Source organism: Hemitrygon akajei, chromosome 11, assembly GCF_048418815.1.
Source record: "Hemitrygon akajei chromosome 11, sHemAka1.3, whole genome shotgun sequence".
Taxonomy (NCBI): Eukaryota; Metazoa; Chordata; class Chondrichthyes; order Myliobatiformes; family Dasyatidae; genus Hemitrygon; species Hemitrygon akajei.
Genome location: NC_133134.1, coordinates 27132394 through 27154067, shown reverse-complemented (window position 1 = coordinate 27154067; position 21674 = coordinate 27132394). Strand labels below are relative to the sequence as shown.

Sequence of the window (21674 nt, the reverse complement as noted above, 5' to 3'; positions counted from 1 at the left end):
TCCGATATCTCTTTTGGGGAGTAAATAACATTTAATAAATGACGAATATCAAAATGGGAATATCAATTTTTAATAAATCCAGTCTGATCATCAGAGATAATAGAAGGTAGAATATTTTCAATCCTACAAGCCAGGACTTTGGATAGGATAGGTCTATATGACGATTATTCAGTTGGGTTCTTATTCTTTTTAAGAATAAGCGAAATAGAAGCTTCATGAAAAGATTGTGGCAACCTACCCAACCTAGAGGAGTCTGAAAGGACTAAATATAAATGAGGTATAAGCAATGAGGAAAAAGCCTTATAAAATTCTCCAGAAAAACCATTAGGACCCAGAGCCTTCCCCAACTGCAATGAACATATAGCCTCGGCAGTTTCCTCATAAGAAATAGGTTGATCCAACTGTTTTCGGTTATCATCAGAAAGTGTAGGGAAGACTGATACTTTTTTAAAATATCAGAACTGGATAAGATGCAGAAAAAATGTGAGACTGAGAAAAGTAAATAAAAAGCAGGGAAGATCTGCAAAAAGGTGAATGGCAAAAAAGATGCAACAACAAAAGTTGAGTCAAAATGGCTAATAGATAAATAAAGGATCAAAGGTGGGTCTGGGGAATGTAAAAAATATTAAAAGAATCTGAAAGTGTAGTTGACAAGTGTAGGTCTGAATGGCCTTTGCAAGATTGGGAGGGTGCAGATTCTTGAGTTTTGCTTGAGCTTCATTGGAACAAAAGCTGAGAGGTCATAAATTAGATTAGAACAGAGAATAGAGAAAAGCCAAATACAGAAAATTACTGTTGCTATTCCTTCTCAACAAAGTGTTTTTCTTTACAGAACAGGAGAGAAGAATGAAAGGAAAGACAGATGAAAGGATGCTGAGGAAGTATGTAAGGCTGTATGATGGATGGCAACAGAAAGGAAAATTCCTTTTGCAGTAGGCCTGTTGGATGCCTAAATCTACCTGATGATGATGATGGTGACATTTCTAAACAGTGGCTCTGGAAAATCTCAAATTGCTTTTCAACAGTTGAACAGATATTACCGTCCAGTAAAAAAACGGTAAGTTCACTGTTCCATCTTACAAGTTACTGTCCATTATCAAGTATTTATATTTTCTGGCAAAGTATAACAGTTGCACAAATAAAATTTCACATTTGGCACAAATAAAGCTTTTATAATTCTTGCGAAGTACTATGTTGAAGTCACAATCATGTAGGAAATTTATGGGAGTTGATTTTATATCACAATCATTCATCCTTATGTTTTAAATTATATGCTCAATTTGTTTATTTACTTGCTTTGTTTAAAATTTTGTTGCATATGTTTAATGTCAGCAATATGAATTAAACATAGTTCATCTGCATGCATTGTCAATGTAATCATTCTTTTCCATGACAGGTGAAGCATTTATGAACTATACCTTGTTAGTTTCTATTTATTAATTCAAAGGTTCAATTTAATGTCAGAAATGTATACAATATACGTCTGGAAATGCTTTTTCTTTGCAAATGTTACAAGTTTAATTAAACAGTAATTAACTCCCTCATTCCAATAGTCTTGAGAATACCTTTTAATTACACCCGATCCTCGTTATATGCGGGGGACATGTTCCTCGCAGCCGACACATAATGTGATAACGCATAATGTGAATAATTATTTAAATGGAGAAAATAGGGATGTGTTCCAGAGGGCTTCCTAAATATGTTTTATCTGTAATTTATTCACATTTTCATACCAATATGACACAAAAGCAGTACCATAGGGCAACATTCGTATTATATTTAATCAATTTAAGGTAATAATCAATGTAATAAATCATAGGAAGTTAACATACTAGGGTGTACAGTACTCACCAACGGTGGCAGGTGTGTTCGCTCTGGGAGATGAGTGGTGGTTGTGGTGTTGGGCAGCTTTACAAAGATGAGGTGGATGGTTGTGGGTCGTCAGGATCATCAAGCACAGCAGGGAGTGAAGGAAGACTCTCAGAACTGCCAGCAGCAGGAGATGACACCGGTTTGAAGAAAGTGGTGAGGGTTGTTTGCTTGGCAGCATTTTGTTTTTCAGCATAAATTTGCTTGAAGGGAAGAAGGGTTGACGGCAGGGAACAACTAAAATGCTGACTCCGTTCTAAACTTGGGTCCGTGTCCATCGCCATTTGTGCCAAGAGTTCCAACTTCCACCATTCCCTCACCGTTGGTAAACTCCTGGGATTTTCAAAATCATCTGTTGCTTGCAGCATCTGAGAGATAGCTCGCTGTAAAAAAATACGCCTTGAATGTAGATCACACCTTGGTCAAGTGGTTGAATCAGCAATGTTGTGTAAAGACAGATCTATAGTTGAGCGTACGGGCTCCGCCGTAACCTATGCCGTAGCCCTGATTTTCAATTCTGCGTCGCTGTACGCCGAAGCAAGCATGTGTTGGTGTGCATGAAAATGCTAGTTGGTGGTGGGGTTTCTATGCCACTGTGTTGAGTTTCCTCATGAGAGACATGGAAGAGGCAATGCATTTCAAACATTTTCGCATGTCGACAGGTAGATTTGATGATTTGGTTCATCTATTTCGCTTTGGTGTACAGACATGGTGGAGAAGAAGCAACCAGAAATGCATAGTAGGAAATGCGATTCTACTAACCGGACCAATCACAGTTGTTGTGGTCTGCGTCACCACAATGCATGAGTTACTTTTCTGGGGAGGTGCGTGTGACCCTACGGCATAGGGTACGCGGTACCTATGGCGTCGATGCGACACGCAAGTATAAATCAGCCTTTAGGCGGCAGGAAACGCACTGTTAGGATGAATGCTGTCCAGATGTTTAGGATGGGCTGGCGCATTATCAAGCAACAAAAGAACTTTAAAGGCAAGATTCTGTTCCTGGTAGTAGCGGCCCAGAGCTGTGTTACCTTCACCTGATGCCACACTGTTCAAAATTTCCAAATTTTTTTCAAGTGTTAAAGCAATTCTCTGCCACTCGGCTGATGACCCAGGACATGACATCAGACACTTAGGAAGCATAGTTAAATATTTCAAACACAAATCACTGCACCGTAGGTAAAACCAACAAAAGTTTAAGAGCGCAAGATCGCACATCCACACCTTGCCAAAACTAATGCGAGACTGGAGGGAGTGAGATTGTGAGGCGCACGCACCTGACCTGTATTGGCGGGAAAGCAGTGCTCCTCACATAACTCTGAGTTTTGGACACATATAAGGAGACGTTGGTAGAAATAGGTTCCTTGCATATCTGTGAAACTGCATTGTCTGAAGACGCATATAATGAGGAAAGGTGTATTTTGTCTTATTTTGATGTCAACTTAATACCTTGCTGTATTAATTGTCCCATAATTTTTCTTAAGATTTTAAACTGCTGATTTTAGTTGGTATGCTTTCCTGCTTTTAAGTCATTGAGTGGCTTTGCATCTAAATCCACAAGTAATGAATGTACATAATTGGGGCATTTACAGTGTGGAAGGAAAATAGGAATTCTTAGCTATCTTAAGCAGAGGATTGGGAAGTCTTATTGCTGTGACTGGGATGGTGGGGGAGGAATTGAATAGTCTGGTAAAAGTGTCCTTTATTCACCAAGATTGCTTCCTTGGACATGTTTATTGGTAGGTATCATGTGCACCTTTTGCTCTAACTTGAAATTGAGGGAAGATAAATCCTTACATTCAAGAGCCTCACCTTTGTTACATTATATTTGCACCAAAATTAAATATCACTACTTAAAGAAATATTCATAAACATTATGGGCCCTAGTACCTTGTGTGTGAATTTCCTTTGCTACATTCTTTGTTTGTGTGAAAAGATACTAACTCGGAGTATATATTGTCTTTTGTTCTTCCAGGAACATTACATGGAGACCAACAAACCCATACTTGAATTGAAGCATGTTCCTCTTCCCTCCCATCATGCTCATTCTAATTTCTTTGCAAACACTCCCCCTTCTGACGTTCAGTCTTTTCCAAAGCAGCAGTCTGCTGGCAGGAAAGTTAGTTGCTGTCCGCATTGTTCCATCCAAATTCAAAATGGTAATGGTTGCATTCACTCAATTGGTAATGACGCTTTAGAACACACGAATACTGGAACTGTTACATGTCAAGTAAGTTCAATGCCTACCTTCCACACACCAAAGTATTGTAAAGCAACTATAGCTAAAAATCATTTGGATGGAACTCCATGCCACTTGACTAGCCCATATACTGAGAACATTGTCTCCAGTTATCAGCTTCAGCCATCCCTTTCCCAGAATCTATCTTGTTGTGGAAATCTCTTCAAACAGCCCCAACCATACCATACGAGTGTCCCAAAACTGCATCAAGTTCCTGTGCATCAGAGCTACAACACAAATAGTCATTTTTCCTGCACAGAGCTCACTGGTAGAGTTAGTGGGCATTTGGAAAACCAAGAGAATCAAGATGACCAACCTAAACGTGTTTGCACCAACTCTTTACCTTTGCATGTGCCTTCTATGTTTCTGAAAAATTCACATCGCTGTGATGATTGTGCAAATAAGGTTAGTATATTTGATTTGAAAATAATCTTTTAAATACATTACTTGTAAAACTAAAGTCCTTTTACTTTACATATTTTGTCCAGCTTGTATGATGCTTTTTAAAAAATTTCACAGGCAGCTTTCATTAGTTGTGTGGAGCGATTTTAATGATACATACATACCATTCAGCCATGTAATGAGATGCTGCAGACTTGGGAATGGTGTTTGATGTAGTTACACCAACTGTATTAATATGCAAAGTCACTCCCCCCCCCCCCCCCAGTTCAGATCCCACTTGTCCATTTTTTTTGTTCTTTCACATGGCTCTAGCCTCATCTGTCCTTCAAAAAGGCTAAAACGCAATTGTTTCTAACTAAATTAGATTTATTTAAGTGGTGTGTCATATGCTGAACATTGTTTTAATTGGTTATTTAATTTCTCATATTTTCACCAATAAATGCCCATTCTTAAGTTTGTAGCCTATTGCTCTTCCCATGTCCAGCATTATGCCTGACCCTTCTAAATAAACAACAGTAAAGCTGATAATCTTAACATTATCTGTTCTTTCCAAAACTCTTAAGCATACAGTTAAACTTCTGTTGAACCAATGCAGAAAAACATTTATGCTTTCACAAACAGCAAAAAGTAAAAACAGAAAGTATTATGTTGTGGTATTTGGTTCATTCATGCCATAGACATTATCTGTTGTATATTGAACTAGTTTCAGAATTCACCATTTTGCTTAATTTTCTCTGAGTAACTTGCTTACCATGAAATCTGAAGTGTAACTTTAGTTTATTTCTTTAATCTTTGTTGCAGTCACCCAAGCGTCCTGTTTTGGATACAACAAAGATTTGGCCAAATATTCCCCCACCAATTCAGTCTGTTCCAGTTTCCATATCGACATGCAATGGTGCTCAGAATGATGATCAAATGACAGAGACACCAATGTTAACAGCAGGAAATTTGGGCCTCCAGCCTCAGAAGTATGGTATGTGCTTTAATATTCTTTTCCATTCATGTCAATTCTTAGTTTTAAGTGATAATTCAGTGTCAATCAATTTTCAAATTCTATATTGACACTTTTCTGCTGAAATTGCCTTGTGGCGAGGTGTAATTATTCCAGTAAATTTATGATCCATGCTGTAATTACAAGATGGCAACTACAAATAGAGTCCCTCAATTATCAATTACATAAAATAATTTTTAAAATTTATTTATTCATTTTCACATGCAAAGCAGAAATATGGGCCTTTTGACATCATAATCACCTCAATCCATTCTTCACCTGATGGCCATGTGTATCAAGTTTTAGGTCAACTGGAATGAATAATAAGCAATAGCAGGAATTTACTTGGCTGAGGTCAAGTAAGTTTGAAGAGGTGACATAAATTTGACTGCCCTTGATAACAATTCAGCACTTGACTCATTAAGGAACCGTGGTAAAGTGGACATCATGGAGAAACATACTCCATTCATCGGTCATACCATACATTATAGAAGTCAGTTGCAGTCATTGGTGGTCACTCATCCCAGCCCGAGAATATTTTTGCAGGAATTCCTCTGGGCTTAGTCCAAAATACAGTCATATTCATATGCTTCTTCAGTGATCTTCTTAGCATTCAAAGATCAAAATCGAAGATACAGTGGATTCTGGTTAATTGGGACACATCGGGACCAGTATATTTTTGGTGCAATTAAGCAGCTGCCCCAATTAGCCAAAGTTTCCTTGAAATAGGTAAAGATGTATAAAAAAGGCAACTGCCATTTAACTGAGCTTCAAGTTATGCATACAGTACTATTAACCAGTGTGTTAGTTCTTAATAGTTATCAGTGTAGGAATTCATCCACTGTACAGTGCTGAGTTCTTTTGATTGACTGTAAATGGACAAAATTTATGCACCTAGTACAGATAATTAACTACTTCCATCGCCTTCCTGCATGATTTAGTGCCATAATCCAACAATAAATTTCCTGGCATCCTGTGTAGTCACTGTGTAGTCAAGTTCAAATGTGTTATCATCACTTTCCTGATCTTCCTATTTCCTGCCTTGGTATTATGATACAATGCTTTCAGAAATCGCATCCTTCAAATCTTCATTTTTACTGTAACTTTCAACATGTTGGCGAGGGTCTGAATTTTTTTTAAAAGTCAAAATAAAAAAACAATTATCCAAAAATCATTGCTTTTTGGATTGGCATTTTGGCTCAAATGGATAACCTAATACAAACACACGCAACTGAGGCTATTTAAAAACTGCTCACTACAAGTATGGTGTAGTGTCCATTGGCCACAAAAATGCATGCATCTGATGCTAGTTAGAAACTGTTTGGCAACAGCATCCTGCCCCAATTAAGTAGCATAGTGTCCCAAATAAGTGGTTGCCTCGATTTACCGATGGCCAATTAATCAGAATCCACTGTAATTACTGATGAATGCACATTATTTGGTTCCTACTCAAAAACAAAATTAAGGGAATTCATGTCTGCATGCATCAAGATCATGACAGCATTTGCTCTTCTGTTGTTAGGTTCCATGTAGGTATGAGGCACTGACTATACTGAACAAGGGAGAAGCTAACTACTTATACATAAATGTTATATGCCATCATTGTCTGCTTATCCTATACAATCAGTGTGCTGTAAGTCCCCATTAACCAGTAACTTAACTAGACAGGCTGAGAAATAGCACAGATAAGAACACAAGAGACTACAATTTGCACTAGTAGGAAATTGTTCTGCAGTTACTTACCACGGCAGTCTCACAATACTTCCTAAACCCAATTCCTCTACCATCAAGGTGGATAAGGACTTCAGGTGCATGAAAACACTCCATCCTCCAAATCACACACCATCCTGACTTGCTGGATCCAAATTTCAGAATTCTCCTTCCAACAGAGTTTTTAGGGTGTCTGATAGAATGACTGAAGCATTTTAAGGCAACATGTGGCATGCCTTCTTCACCAGCCCATCTACTTATGTTGACATTGAGGAAACTATGGACCAGAACCTCAATATCTCTTGTTCATCAACATCTCTTTGTGCCAAATTGTTTACTACATGTGTCCTTGTTTACATGACATCCCAAAACTCATCACCTCACATTTGTTGGGATTAAGCTCCATCTGCGACATTCTGTCCCATTTTCCTTCTGATCTATATTCTGCTGTAGCTTTAGACAACCTTCCTTGCTATTTACACCACTCCTAATTTTTCTGTTAGCTGCAAGCTCGCTAATCATGCTTCCAACATTCACATCCAACTCATTAATACATAATCGGCAACAATAAAGGTCCTAGCACTGATTACTGATCATAACCTTCAAATCAGAATAATACCCTCATAAGATTCTTTATGCATGGGGTTTCTACAGGAAATGAAAATAAACAGGTAAAACAAAGATCAAAGGTTCATTTATTATCAAAGTAAACAACTCTGAAATACTTCTTCTCCAGTTAGTCACCAAAACCAGGTAAGAAAAGAGCAGCAACATGATCATCAACCCTCATATCCCTCCTCCCCGTACAAAAAACGAACAAAAATGGAACAGGCACATTGACCCCCAAATCCTCCTCCCCCGCACACAGAAAAAGGGAAAGCACTGAAAAACACATAATATAAAAAAACTATAAGACTGGAAAGAGAAGTCTACAGTCCAAGCCCATATCCAAAACTCAGAAAACCTGGGTAACGTTCCCCGGGTCCAGCGGCAGGCTCTTCCCTCTCTGTAACAGAGTGATCCCACTGGCAGTTAAGAGGCAGGCAGCCAGTGCTCACCTTTCACATCTGCCTGCCTTTCATTAGATTTGTGTATAAAGAAGGCTGTTAGCTGATGCAAGTTCTAGGCACTGATGTTTAAGTACACATGAGATCCAAGCTGAATGTAAATTATGAGCAGCTTTATGTCAGTATTACTTTATTCAGAAACTTAGTATTCAAAAAATTATGCCAATCATTAGCAATTCAAGATACGAGAAAATATACATGAAAATGGTGCTCTAATTCTGATGAATTTTCAACAGGATTATCTGATGTAGCAATACCGGGCCAACAACAGGAGAATCTACCACCTATTGGGGTGTTTTGGGATATAGAAAATTGCTCTGTCCCAACAGGACGGTCAGCCATGACAATAGTACAGCGAATCCGTCAACAGTTTTTCCAAGGTCACAGAGAGGCAGAATTCATTTGTGTGTGTGATATTAGCAAAGAGAACAAGGAAGTTATCCAGGAGCTTAATAATTGCCAGGTAAGTCACCTGCATAATCTGCCTGTACTAGCGACTGTGTTTTCTGGATGTTAAGGATTTTATGTTGCTAGTATTTAAAACAGAAAGCCAAATTTCAGCTTGAAATAAAATCTCATGCAGTAAAATGGACAGTTCTTCACCCCACCTCAGCCCTAACTCACTACCCACGCACACCCCCATTCTACATTCAAAATTAGGTGTGGTCCAAAACAGGCAGATTGGTTGAATACATTGGTATCTAGCAGGCTAACATTACCATCTTTTATTATGCTTTATTCCACTAAATTGTGATTGTAAAATAGAGCACGTACTCACTAGTAATGAAGTTGTGATGGAAACCAAGTTTAAAAGATTTTTTTTTTGGTGCAGGTGACAGTTGCACATATAAATGCAACAGCAAAGAATGCTGCTGATGACAAGCTTAGACAAAGTTTAAGGCGATTTGCTGATACTCACACAGCTCCGTCCACTGTTGTTTTGGTATCCTGTAAGTAACCAATACACTTAAACACATTTAATTTCATCAGGAAAAACTGATCATGGACAAAGGTTACTAGAATAGCAGCTTAGTCTGGTCTCCTCAGTGAGAAGACGTTAGTTTAAAGTAATGTGGGGTATATTCCATTAAGTAATTTTAGGTTTAAGATTTGGAATGCATAACATGCTGAAAGTCAATGTCATTGTTGGTGCAATGAAATGTCTCTTGCTTAGATATAAAATTTTGTATGTCTTTTATAATTTCTAATGACAATATATGTCTACTATGAATGTACATAGAGAAATATTTTCCTGTCTTTGTTCTTAAGCTAAAAATATAGCCAAGATTGATTTCAATCAGTATTTATTCTTTCTAATAATTGTAGTTTGATCGTTTTATAGCTGATGTCAACTTTGCCTCAGAACTCAGTGACCTTCGGCATCGGCATGGTTTTCAGATCATTTTAGTGCATAAGAATCAAGTTTCAGATGCACTTCTACAACATGCACACAAACATATCAAATTTGAGGAATTTGTTTCTAACTTACCACCAAGATTACCAGAGAAAACACAAGTAAGTTTCTTCACAATGTTATTAAATCACATTTTCTAAAATAACACAAGTCATTGCTTAAGTTTTTATTTGTTGCTAATGAGAACTACAGTTGTAGAAGGTTTGGATACTTGCAGATTTCAATTATCTTTTCTCCCTTTTTTCCTTTAACACCAATTTTTTTTTCCAGTTTTCAAGACATGGTCATTACTAGCATGCTTTTATGACATTCCAGTAGCTAGGTGCTTATCATCACAAAGATAGGTTTTAATTTTTTTTTAAATTCTGGATCATGAACATAGGCTAAATTTCACAGCCACCATGCATGTCTGGAATATTAATCATGGTCACTAGGTTATTAGCCCAATAAATTAACAACTGTGCCACCAAGGATACCCATATCTGTCTACCTAAACTTAATTCATTTTACACACTAGGGTGAAAAATGTTGTTTGCATTTTAGTGCTATAATGTATTTCACTTGCTTTGTGAAAAGTGTGCTCCAACAAGAAATTACATTGTTCTATTTTCCACATAAAGCTTATTCCTATATGATTGAACGAACAATAAAATATTTATCTGAAATAAACAGAATACTGGAGACATTCAGCAAAGTTAAACAATGCATGGAAACTGGGAATAGTTAGAAATTGAGAGGTGTGACAAGGGAATGAAAGTGGGTTAGGAAGGAGAGAAGAAAAGTGGAGATCTAAGATAGGGTGGGGGGAAGAAACCATTTAAATTATAGAAGGCTAGTTTTTTTCTTTCTGCCCATTCATTTTCTTTTTCTATTCTAGCAATGTCATACTCTTCTGTATGCGTACAATTTGCCAATTAATAGAGACAGCAAGCAAGTCAGCAACAGACTGCGCCGTTTGTCTGATAATTGTGGTGGAAAAGTTTTAAGCATTACTGGCAGCAGTGCAATCCTTCGTTTTACCAGCCAGGAAAGTGCTGAGCGTGCACAGAAGCGTATGGAGAATGAAGATGTGTTTGGCAATAAGATTCTTGTATCGTTTACACCAAAAAATAAAGATTTTTGTGAAAGCAAAAATAACTGCTTAACAGTTGAAAAGACAAAATCCCCTAAAAAGGCAAGTAAACTTGCAAAACTAACTCAACTGAATAAAGACCTTGATGAACAATCCCACAACGGAAAAAATCCTGCTGTTAAGAACTCACGGACACCACAAGGATCAGCAGTTAAAAATGGAAAAGTCAGAAGTTTGCAGGTAAATAGTTCATTTAATGCACCTCTGAGTATATATGGCTTCAAAGGAAGGTCAGTAAATTGAGTATATTCTATTTCATTTTGTACAAATGAGGAAGGTATAAAAATAGCTTGAGTTATGTTGGTAGTTAAAAGTGATATCTCCATCCAGCATAACATGAACCGTCGTTTTGTTTGGTTCATTTGGGCTGTGGCAGCATTTTATCAGTCAAGTTAAGAAAGTGGAATAATATGACTTGAACGTTATCTGGTGAGTAGCTGACACATAAAATATGTCACATACTTCCCACACTTAACTGCTATGCAATAAATCTGTTAAAAGACTATGTTCTTCAGTCAACAGGTTCATAAAGGAAGTGTTGAACATACTGTACAATCAAATAGTTTCACTGATCTGACTGGATTTTATTCATCGGTACTCAAATGAAATACCAGAGAGCGACCATTATGGGCCAGAACCTCCCAACAATCTACACATTCATGTCTTATTTGGTAGTCAGAGCTTCAATGATTCACTTGCCAAAACCTCACACACCCAGAAGTTCAACATTCCCTTTTGCAAAACTTGAAGTATTCATTATTATTACTACTACTACATTGATCATATTAGCATGTCCAAGAGATCAATTATCCAGCTGCGGGAAAAAGATTGATATCGGCCTGCTATCACTTAACAAAGTTAACAAATTTCACATCATGTGCCAGTGATAATAAACCTGATTCTGATTAATTCAGTCATCATCACATTGGCTTCAGATATTATCAGCCAGAGGTTTCATGATATCCACCATAATTTGATCTGCCTTTTGCTCCCAACAACCTGTCCACATGCCACATCCCAGCTGAATTTTAGTGGTTCAATTTAATATCAGAGAATGTATATAGTATACAACCTGAAATTCTTACTCTTCTCAGATATCCAGGAAACAGAAACAAAACCCAGAGAATGACTGACTGCTGAGACAGCAAAGCAGTAGGCAGCTGAAAAACTGCAAGGTCTTTGCTCATCTATAGCCTTGGTTGGTGCTAATTTACATACTGAAGGCCATTGAAGACTAATTGTTTTTGTTGTGGAGATTTTTTCTCCTTAGAGCCCCAGTTAAAGTATCCTCTGGCCTTGACAGGTGCTGTGAAAAGATAGGCATTTTCCCAGTAGTTACAACACTAACTGGCAGTGAGTGGATTGAAGTTAGAAGAAAGAAAATGTCAGAAATTACAGCAGTAACCTCATTTGGCAGGACAGTCAGTGTGGCCCATAGATTGATACCATTTAAAGGTACAGAGAGGGCAAAGAACTTTTGGTTTTCACTGTACCTCAGTACATGATACAATAATAAGCAAACTTATTAAACTGTCAGTTCTTCACAAGCACGTTAGTGATATCTTCTATGAAATACAATTATTTCTGTAAATCACAAAATGAAACTGAAATACATGCGAAACCTCAAATCAAATCATGACTTGGAGAGCTGCCTTAGCGTCATCGAGCCATACAACATAGATACAGGCCCTTGAGCCTGACAAATCCATACCGACCACAGTGCCCATCCAGCTGGTTCCAATTTCTTCTTTCACCTGTATCCTTATAAGCCTCACCCCTTCATGAACCTCTCCAAGTGCTTCTAAAATAATACTGTTGCATCTGCCTCAACACTTGTTCTGGCAGCTTGTTCCATGTACTCACCACCTTCAATGTGAAAAATTTCCCCTTAGCTTCTCTTTTTCATCCTGTTACCCTAAATCTTTGTCCCTTTTTTCACAATCTTGTTTACCTGTCATCCTGCTCTCCCATTCAAATCTTGTTGCAAATTTATTGCGTAATTTCAAATGAATTAACTAATTCAGTTTGTGGGCTATAAGCAAAAGTTTATAAGCTGCAAATCTATCCAATTTTGCAATTCCTTATTGGAATCTTATCAGTTTATTTACATTGATTATGCTTGAATTTGCTTGAGAACATAGAGGCATTGATTTAGAAAGGTCATTTTGGGAAAATAATCTGATAGATGATAATAAGAATCACATGTCTCTTGAGCAGTTTACCAAAAACACAACATGACACCTTTAACTAAGAAATAATAGTAAACTAATTAGGAGCTTTTCCTCATTTAAAGTGTGACTTTTTTCTCTCCATTTCCATTTAAACACTTTTCTACATTATCTTAACTATGTATAATTTACTGCATACATTTGCAACATTTTTAATTTACCCTCTGATCTGTTCCTGTTCACCATTTACTAATATACTTTAGTTACATGAAGGTGTATTGTGTTAGTCAGAGCTGTATTTTTTGTTCCCCAGTAAAGCTGAACAATTGAAAAATATGAAACATGAATATTCAATCCTTTTTCCACTTTACAGGGTTACCAAGACCTACTGGGCTGAACCTTATCAGCTTGAACTTGTCACCACTATCTCCCTACGACCAAATTTAGCAGAACAAGATGAATAAGGCCTATCTTCCTACCTAGAAGTTTTCTAACCACATTTCCTGAGCATAGTCATGTGCACCATGGAAGTCCCAACCCTTGTTCCAGCTTTGCTAGTTATAAAAGCTGTAAGGGTCACTTAATAGCTTTTAAGTGTGTCTAACATTCACAATATCGAAAGACAAACGATAAGCAGTTTTTTAAAATTATTGAAAATGAAAATACATTACTTCATGAAACTAAGGAAGTTAGAAAGAAAATACCTTGCCCAAAACTTAACATCCAAAGCACTACAATCCTTTTGAAATCAGAAAGGTCCTAGGCCATGTTTCTGCTGGTGCAGGACCTGGAAGTCAGTTAGTTTCCCAACATAAATTAACCACAGTATACCACTGGAATTCAGAAATGGAGGAAACGAACATTTGACATTGTATATCTGTTGGTAAATTTTGGTTTTCACAGTAGTTATATTGCAGCCCATTTTGCTTTAACGTAACCAACAAGGTTAAGTTGTGAACTCATGACTGAATCCTTGAGCTTGTGAGCACAAAAACCTAATTAAAAGTGCAAAAGAAAGGTAGCTGTTGCAGAAAACATAAACTTATCCTTTAGCCCTTAATGCTCTTGTGTAAAATTGACATTTAAAAGAATGACTGGACCAATACATAATTATATAACATTATCTTTATGGACTATAAGGCACAATACTGCAGAATATACATTCTTCGGTATTATTTCTCTTTTATTGTTTGTTAAACCTTGAAATTTTTGCTCATTGAATTACAAATATTGTGCAAATTAGAAAACTTAATGTTTACAAAGGTCTTCATTAATATTCAGAATAATTCAGGAATATCCATCAAATTTAATAAAACTGTAAAGACAGATATCTAACATTATGTTAAAATTCCCTTACCTTTGAAGAGATGCAGATGGGTAATAGAAATGTGACTAAAAGCTTTTTCACTCAAAGCGCTGTTTAAATGTTTGATTGGAACTTCCATTTATATTTGTAACTATTTTATTACAGTCTGCCCCACCTCATAATTTTTTGTCTTTTAGGGTAGTAAAGTATTGGTTCAGTTTCAAAATGTGCTACAAAAAGAATCATAAGTCGTCAAAACCTGTTGGTGTTATATGCAATTGTTTCCCTATTGAAACGGAAATTACAATTTAAGGAAGACTGGGACTCCCGTTGAAATATTTGTTTTAATTAAATTATTAAGGTTGAATGAATGGTTACGTATGAACTCTTTTTACTAGAAAATAGAATGCTTTTGTTCATTTTCAAAATAAGAGTTATCAATTGAGAAAGATTTTTTTTCATAATTTTTTCACCAGTTTCTTTCCTAAAACCTGAACTCCAAACTTTGTTTAAGTAGTGAAAATGCATTTTTAAAACTTTTTTTTGGTTGGAAACATAGTAGCTAATCAATGTCTTGAAAGAACAGTTTTGCATTTTAAGCAAAATATATACTTAGTAAACAATTTTCTTGATATATGCGTGCATTCTTGAACACAATTTGCAACTTAAAACTGAACAGACTTATCCAATTCAAGTAAACTTTAAAGCAGTTATCTACAAGGTAGATAATGATGCATATACAACTCTGTGACTAATGAGGTAGTGATTAGTTTAAGTGCTTCAGGTGTTTTGCATGAAAATGTAGAAAATTAGTAACTTATTTTCCTCACTTCTCCACCCAAAATTAAAACAATGAGTAAACTTTATTTCACTTTGTTCTCAGAGCTAAGTAGCTGATATGGTAGTTGTTTGCCCTATAGTATGGAAGTTTAGAGTCCAATATAGTGCTTAGGCTATATGTTTAACACTTGGAATCTTTTAGTCCTCTCTGGTAGACCTACCATTATCTTATGTGAATGAAGGACATCTCTGCAAGTGAATATTGAATTTTATTAGCATTTCTACTGGTTTACAAAAGCCTCTCAGGTTTCAGTAAAATCAAATGGAATATTTTTTTTTAAAAGCTAACTTTTAATATTTTGCTATCATAATCTGTTTTGAAATAATTGGAACTTGAAACAGTAAGTATATCTTGTGCTGCTGAATTGACAAATAATATGAAGTAATGCAAATTTTGAAACTAATCCTAAACTGGGTATTCATTGCTGTTACTTTAGAACTAACTGGCTGTACCAAGTAGACTTGTACATATTCACTTTGTAGATTAATGAGTAATAAGCTAATTAAATTTTAATTAATTGAATTTTATGAATGTTTTAAGTACTTTCACAAACTGATTATACAAGTAATTATTTCTTGAAATTGGTTTATAAAAATGAAAACAGGTGTTATCAGAGTACATGCCAAAAGTTTTAGGACTTGAACAAAAGTGAGTTTAGTTATGACTGTATTAAATAAACAGTTTTATAATGCTTAAGGGAAGCACCTTGATGGTATTTACTTCTAATTCTTTTTCACTTCAGGGCTATGCAACTCTAGTTCTACTCCTATTGTTAAGCTTAGCTTTAACAAAGCATTCTTTCAAAGATTTGTATTTCTTGTACCTCCCAGTTATGGCTGGGTGAACAAGATTCTCATTTAATACTTGTGGATTTTAGTTTATTCAGCACTTAGTAAATCAGGAAAATAGTTTTAAAATTTATGCTGCTACAACTATTGAACTGAATTTGTACATTGTTGCACAGTTTTTAACTGATTCCTTATTTATTTTATAAGGAACTCTGCGGTATGGAATCCAAAACCAAGCAAAATATACGGATGCAACAGATCAAAAAGAAAGGATCTGAATCTCCACCAATAAGTCATTCTGTTCATTCGGCAGCTACTCCTAAAACAGTAGGAAATGGAGATTCTGTCATTGGAAGTAATAAGTGAGTATCTGAATTAACTGAGTATCTAAGTAATAAGTGAGTATCTGAATTAACATTGAATATCTGAGTTAACTGAGGAGTAATTATATTTTTGTATTAACATCTGTTATATTTCTAGTTTTAAGTCCATTGAAGTAAGGAGTAAACACAATTTTGATGAGCCATGTCAATTATGTGTTGATGAGAGTAATTGACTTATAATTGTTAAATTGTCACTCTTTTAAAAAATGCTACATGCTGCCTTTACAGATTTTTCTCTCTTTAACTTTCTGATATTAAAGATTGCTGGAAGTTCATAAGTGATTTGGTCTCTTATACAGAAAGCTAATATTTTGAGTAGAATATTTTAATCAAAATGGAATGACTGCTTTGGAGCACTTCATTTTAAAGAGAAACTATGATATCAAAAATGTAGTATTGTATTTGTTTTTAATATAGGAATTGACTGCTAGAATAATAAATGGATTAATGCAAATCTTCAGAGGAGTTGCCAGTACGTCAATATGGCCATCAGTGACATCACAGAAGTAGTAGGCTAAATGATCAGTAGCAAATTATGAAATTTATGATCCTAATATTGGAAAGGAGGCGATGAGTTTGCCTTAAAATATATAAGTATTATCAACTCACCCACAGTCTGTACCTGGTCTATTCACTAAGATTCATCAGGTTCCTGAACCATTGTGGATAACTTCAATCACAGCATCAGGGGTAAGAACCAAATAGGTATGGTCAACAAAGGTGGAACAGCACTTGCAGGGCTGCTTTGAGTTGGTGGACTGGACAATATTCAGGGGTTCATTGTTGATCCTGAATGAATACACTACATGTCACTGACTTCATCCAGACCTGTGTGGATGAATGTGTACTTTCAAGAATAAACAGGACATGCCCAAACCAAAGGTGTGGATGAACCAAGAGATTCATAATCAGCTGAGGGCTAGATCTTGTGGCAATCAAGACTGACAATCCAGAACTACAAGAAGTCCAGTTATGACCTACAGAAGGCTATCTTAAGGACACACAAACAATTCTGATTGAAGTTATAAATGGGATATGAGGCAAAGCCTAACAACATAAATGGCTGAGATGCTTCACTCCTAAATGAGCATGTTTTAAAAGAGAAAATGAAACTAGACTGATGTGAGACCCTGCAGCATCTGATAACTCTGATAGCTGTCTTAGAGGCCATTGTCAGAACATCTTTCATAAATGTGCAAGGCGTCAGGCCCTGATGGGGCATTGAAAACCTGCACCAACCAACTGGCGGGAGTGTCAAGGACATCTTCAATCTCTCACTGCTGCTGTTGGAGGTTCTCACCTGCTTCAAAAGGATGACAATCATGCTAGTGGCCAAGAAGAGCAAGGTGAGCTTCTCAATGATTTTCATCTAGTTGGACTTGCATCTACTGTGAAGTGCTTTGAGAGGTTGGTCATGGCCAGAATCAACTCCTGCTAAAGCAAGGACCTGGACCGGCTGCAAATTGTTTATCACCACCACAGGTGGATGCAATCTCACTGGCTTTCCACTCTGCCTCGGATTGCCTGGATAATAGCAATACCTACATCAGGCTGCAGCTTATTGATTGCTGCTCAGCGTTCAATGCCATCATATTCTCAATATTAATCAATGAGCTCCAAAACTTGGGGCTTTGTACCTCCCTCTGTAACTGGATCCTTGACTTCCTCATGAGAAGAACACAGTCGGTGCGGATCAGATATAACATCTCGCTGACAGTCAACACAGGCACACCTCAAGGATATGTGCTTAGCCGATTGCTCAACTCTCTCTAAATGCAGGAATGTGGCTAAGTGCAGCTCAAATGCTATCTATAAATTTGCTGATGACAAACTTATTGTAGATAGAATTTCAGATGAAGACAAGATGTACAGGAGTGAGAAATCAGCTAGTTAAGTGGTGTCCAACAACAACCTTTCACTCAACATCAGTAAGACCAAGAAATTGATTATGGACTTCAGGAAGGGGATGTAGAGGGAACACTTCAGTCTTCATGAAGGGATCATCAGTGGAAAGACCGTTTCAAGTCCCTAGGTGTCAACATATTTGAAGATTTGTCCTGGGCCCAACATGTTTCTTCAATTATGAAGAAGAGAATACAGTGGCTCTACTTCATTAGGAGATTGAAAAGACTTGGTATGTCACAGACATATTTGCAAATTTCTACAGATTTACTGTGGAGAGATTTCTCTTTGGTTTCATCACCATCTGGTACGGAGGGGCCATCACACAGGATAGGAAATAGCTGCAGAAAGTTGCAACTCAGCCAGCTTCATCATGGTTACTAGCCTTCTGCAACAAGGACATCTTCAAAAGGTGATGCCTTAAAAAGGTGGCATGTGTCATTAAGGGGGCCCCACATCACCCAGGACATTCTTCTTGTTAATGACATCAAGGAGGAGGTAGAGAAAAATGAAGATGCCATTCTTCAATCACATTTCTGAATGAACAATGAGCTCATGTACACTACCTTTATTTTTTTTGCCCTCTTTGCACTATGTATAATTGTAATTTGTAGTTTTTATGTATTGCAATGTATAGCTGCTGCAGAACAACAAATTACATGACAGTGATATTAAACCTGATTCTGATCACCACTATTTTAAACTGATTCTATGACCTATGAACTCCAAAAATTCAACTTTGACATTGTTGCTCTGAGTAAGACCTGCAGTGCTAAAGGAAGAGCAAGGTCAATACAGCTTTTTCTGGAAGGGACTTGACCCTGAACAACCGAGGATCCATGGAGCAGGTTTAGCCATTCGAAACACCTCCTTCAGAAGCTGGCAGAGCAACCACTGGAAATTAATGAACGTCTCATGACTCTGCGAATCCAGCTCGTCAAGAACTAACACGCCACCATCATCAGCGCCTATGCTCCAACTCTGGACGTTGAAGATGAAGTAAAGATGAACTTTTACGCCCAACTTGACGATGTCCTTTCCTCTGTTCCCAATAACAACAAGATTATACTCTTGGGAGACTTCAGTGCCAGAGTCAGGAAAGATCATACGCTCTGGACTGGAATAATAAGCAAGGAAGGAGTTGGCAAGGTCAATGCCAATGGAACACTCTTCCCCACCAGATGTGCTGAACTCAGCCTGGTGATTACAACACCCTATTTCACCAGAAAAACAGGCACAAAGTCTCCTGGCAGCATCCACGCTCCAAACACTGGTACCTCATTGACTACATCATCATACGATCTCGGGACCAACAAGATGTGCTAATAACAAGAGCTGTTACTGGTGCCAACGAGTGCTAGACAGACCATCGACTCATCTCATCCACCATGAGAATGAAGATTCGGCCCAAATGGAAACACCAAAATCAGAACACTATTAAGAAATTCAATGTTGACATCCTTCAAGACTTCAACCATGTACAGAAGTTCCAACAAAATCTTCAAGAACAAATGCCTCAATGAATCCAACCATCTGTAGAAAAGCACTGGAATCAATTGAAGAATGCTATCACCACCTGCTAAGAAGCTATTGGGTTCAAGAGGAAAATCATCAGGATTGGTTGATGATGACAAACTACTCTAACAACTCATCGAAAAGAGAAAAGATTTCATCACCTTACAAAATGACCAACTATCGGCTATCAAAAGGAAATGTTATCAGGAATGCAAGGCTGCAGTCTAGAGGAGCACCCGACACCTGAAAAACCAATGGTGGAGGAAGAAAGCTCAAGAAATCCAACAACTAGCAGACACCAATGACACTCAAGGCTTTTTCAATGCAAACTAAAGCTATTTTTGGCCCATCCATTTACAGTCCAGCCCCTCTGAAAAGCAAAGATGGCTCAACCATCTTGAAGAACATCAGTTCTAGGTGGAGGGAGCACTTTGAAAAGCTTCTAAATCAAATCATCTCATTTGACAGGAATGTGATTAACAACATTCCAAAACAGCCCGTTAATGACTCCCTAAGCAAAATACTAACACTTGGAGAGGTCAAGGAAGCCATCAAAACCTTGGAAAAACAACAAGGCTGCTGGACTCGCAGGAATACCAGCCGAAGTCTACAAAATTGGAGGTAACCGGCTTCATTACCAACTGCATCAACTTCTCATCAAGATCTGGATAAATGAAGACTGACCAGCAGACTTTAGAGACTCTGCAGTCGTTTGCATCTACAAAAGGAAAGGTGATCAGTCTGAATGCGGAAACTATAGTGGAATTTCCCTGTTAGCAACAGCAGGGAAGATCCTCACCCACATCATGAACAACTGACTCAAGCCTTGCACTATGTGGAGCAATCAACATGATCTTCACAATGTAACAACTACAAGAAAAATGTCGTGAGCAGCTTCAACCTTTTGTACATGGTATTCATTGACCTCACCAAAGCCTTTGACTTGACTTGGTATCAAGGGAACTCCTATAGGATGTCCTATCCACCTGTGGATGCCCTGAAAAGTACATTAAAATCCTGAGATGACTCCACGATGGCATGCTTGCCGCAGTCATGGTCAGCAACAGTAACTGAGCCTTTTCAGGTCAGGAATAAAACAGGGATGTGTGATTGCCCCAACATTGTTCACCATCTTCATTGTGACAATCATCCACATCAAGGATGACCTACTCCCAGGAATCGAAATTGTGTACAGAACTGATGGCAGACTTTTCAATCTTGCCGATCTCAAATCCCAAAACAAGACATCCACGAGTTCCCTCATCGGGTTTCAATACGCAGATGACAACAGTGTTGCATCTCTCTCAAAACCACCTACAACAGGTTCTGACTGCCTGCAACTGTGCATATACAGAACTTGGACTTGCCATCAATTCCAAGAAGACTCAGCTGAGACAAATCAGATAGAACTATCAATTCAACTTGGCGAAACAACCCTGGGAAATGTGGACCACTTTTTGTATCTTGTAAGTCACCTCTCCCCCAATGTCGACCTTAATGGCGAGATCCAACATTGTCTTAAATGTGCTGGAACAGCTTTTGGATGTCTCCGAGCAAGAGTCTTTCATGATCGTGACATCCGAACAGACACCAAACTGTTGGTATACAAAGCAGTGGTGATCCCAACGCTCCTGTATGCATCAGAAACCTGGACAACATACCGACAACATCTGAAAGCAATTGAAAAGTTCCATCAGTGCTGTCTTCGAAACATCTTAAATATCATCTGGGAAGATAGAAGAACCAAGCTCAGAGTGCTAAATGAACCAAAAACAAGCATTGAAGCCTACGTCATCAAGCTCCAACTAAGATGGAGAAGTCATGGTCGAATGAAAGACGAACATCTGCTGAAACAGATCTTCTACTCCCAGCTTAAAGAAGGCAAACATAAGAGGTGGACAACAGAAGAGGTTCAAAGACTTCTTAAAAGCCAACATGAAGAAATGT

The 21674-nt window shown here is 37.5% G+C and overlaps 1 protein-coding gene across 3 annotated transcripts in view; it reads left to right on the top strand.

The window, feature by feature from the left end:
• The window catches only part of LOC140735436 (meiosis regulator and mRNA stability factor 1), an 80718-nt gene that overhangs the window by 19551 nt on the left and 39493 nt on the right, over positions 1–21674 (top strand). For all 3 annotated transcript variants that reach the window (XM_073060513.1, XM_073060512.1, XM_073060514.1), the window contains exons 2-9: positions 833–1057; positions 3845–4513; positions 5312–5483; positions 8515–8741; positions 9111–9228; positions 9621–9793; positions 10570–11004; positions 16135–16289. In XM_073060513.1, coding sequence (XP_072916614.1) covers positions 896–1057; positions 3845–4513; positions 5312–5483; positions 8515–8741; positions 9111–9228; positions 9621–9793; positions 10570–11004; positions 16135–16289 — 2111 coding nt within the window. In that variant the 5' untranslated portion in view covers positions 833–895. The remainder of the gene's footprint in view (positions 1–832; positions 1058–3844; positions 4514–5311; positions 5484–8514; positions 8742–9110; positions 9229–9620; positions 9794–10569; positions 11005–16134; positions 16290–21674) is intronic.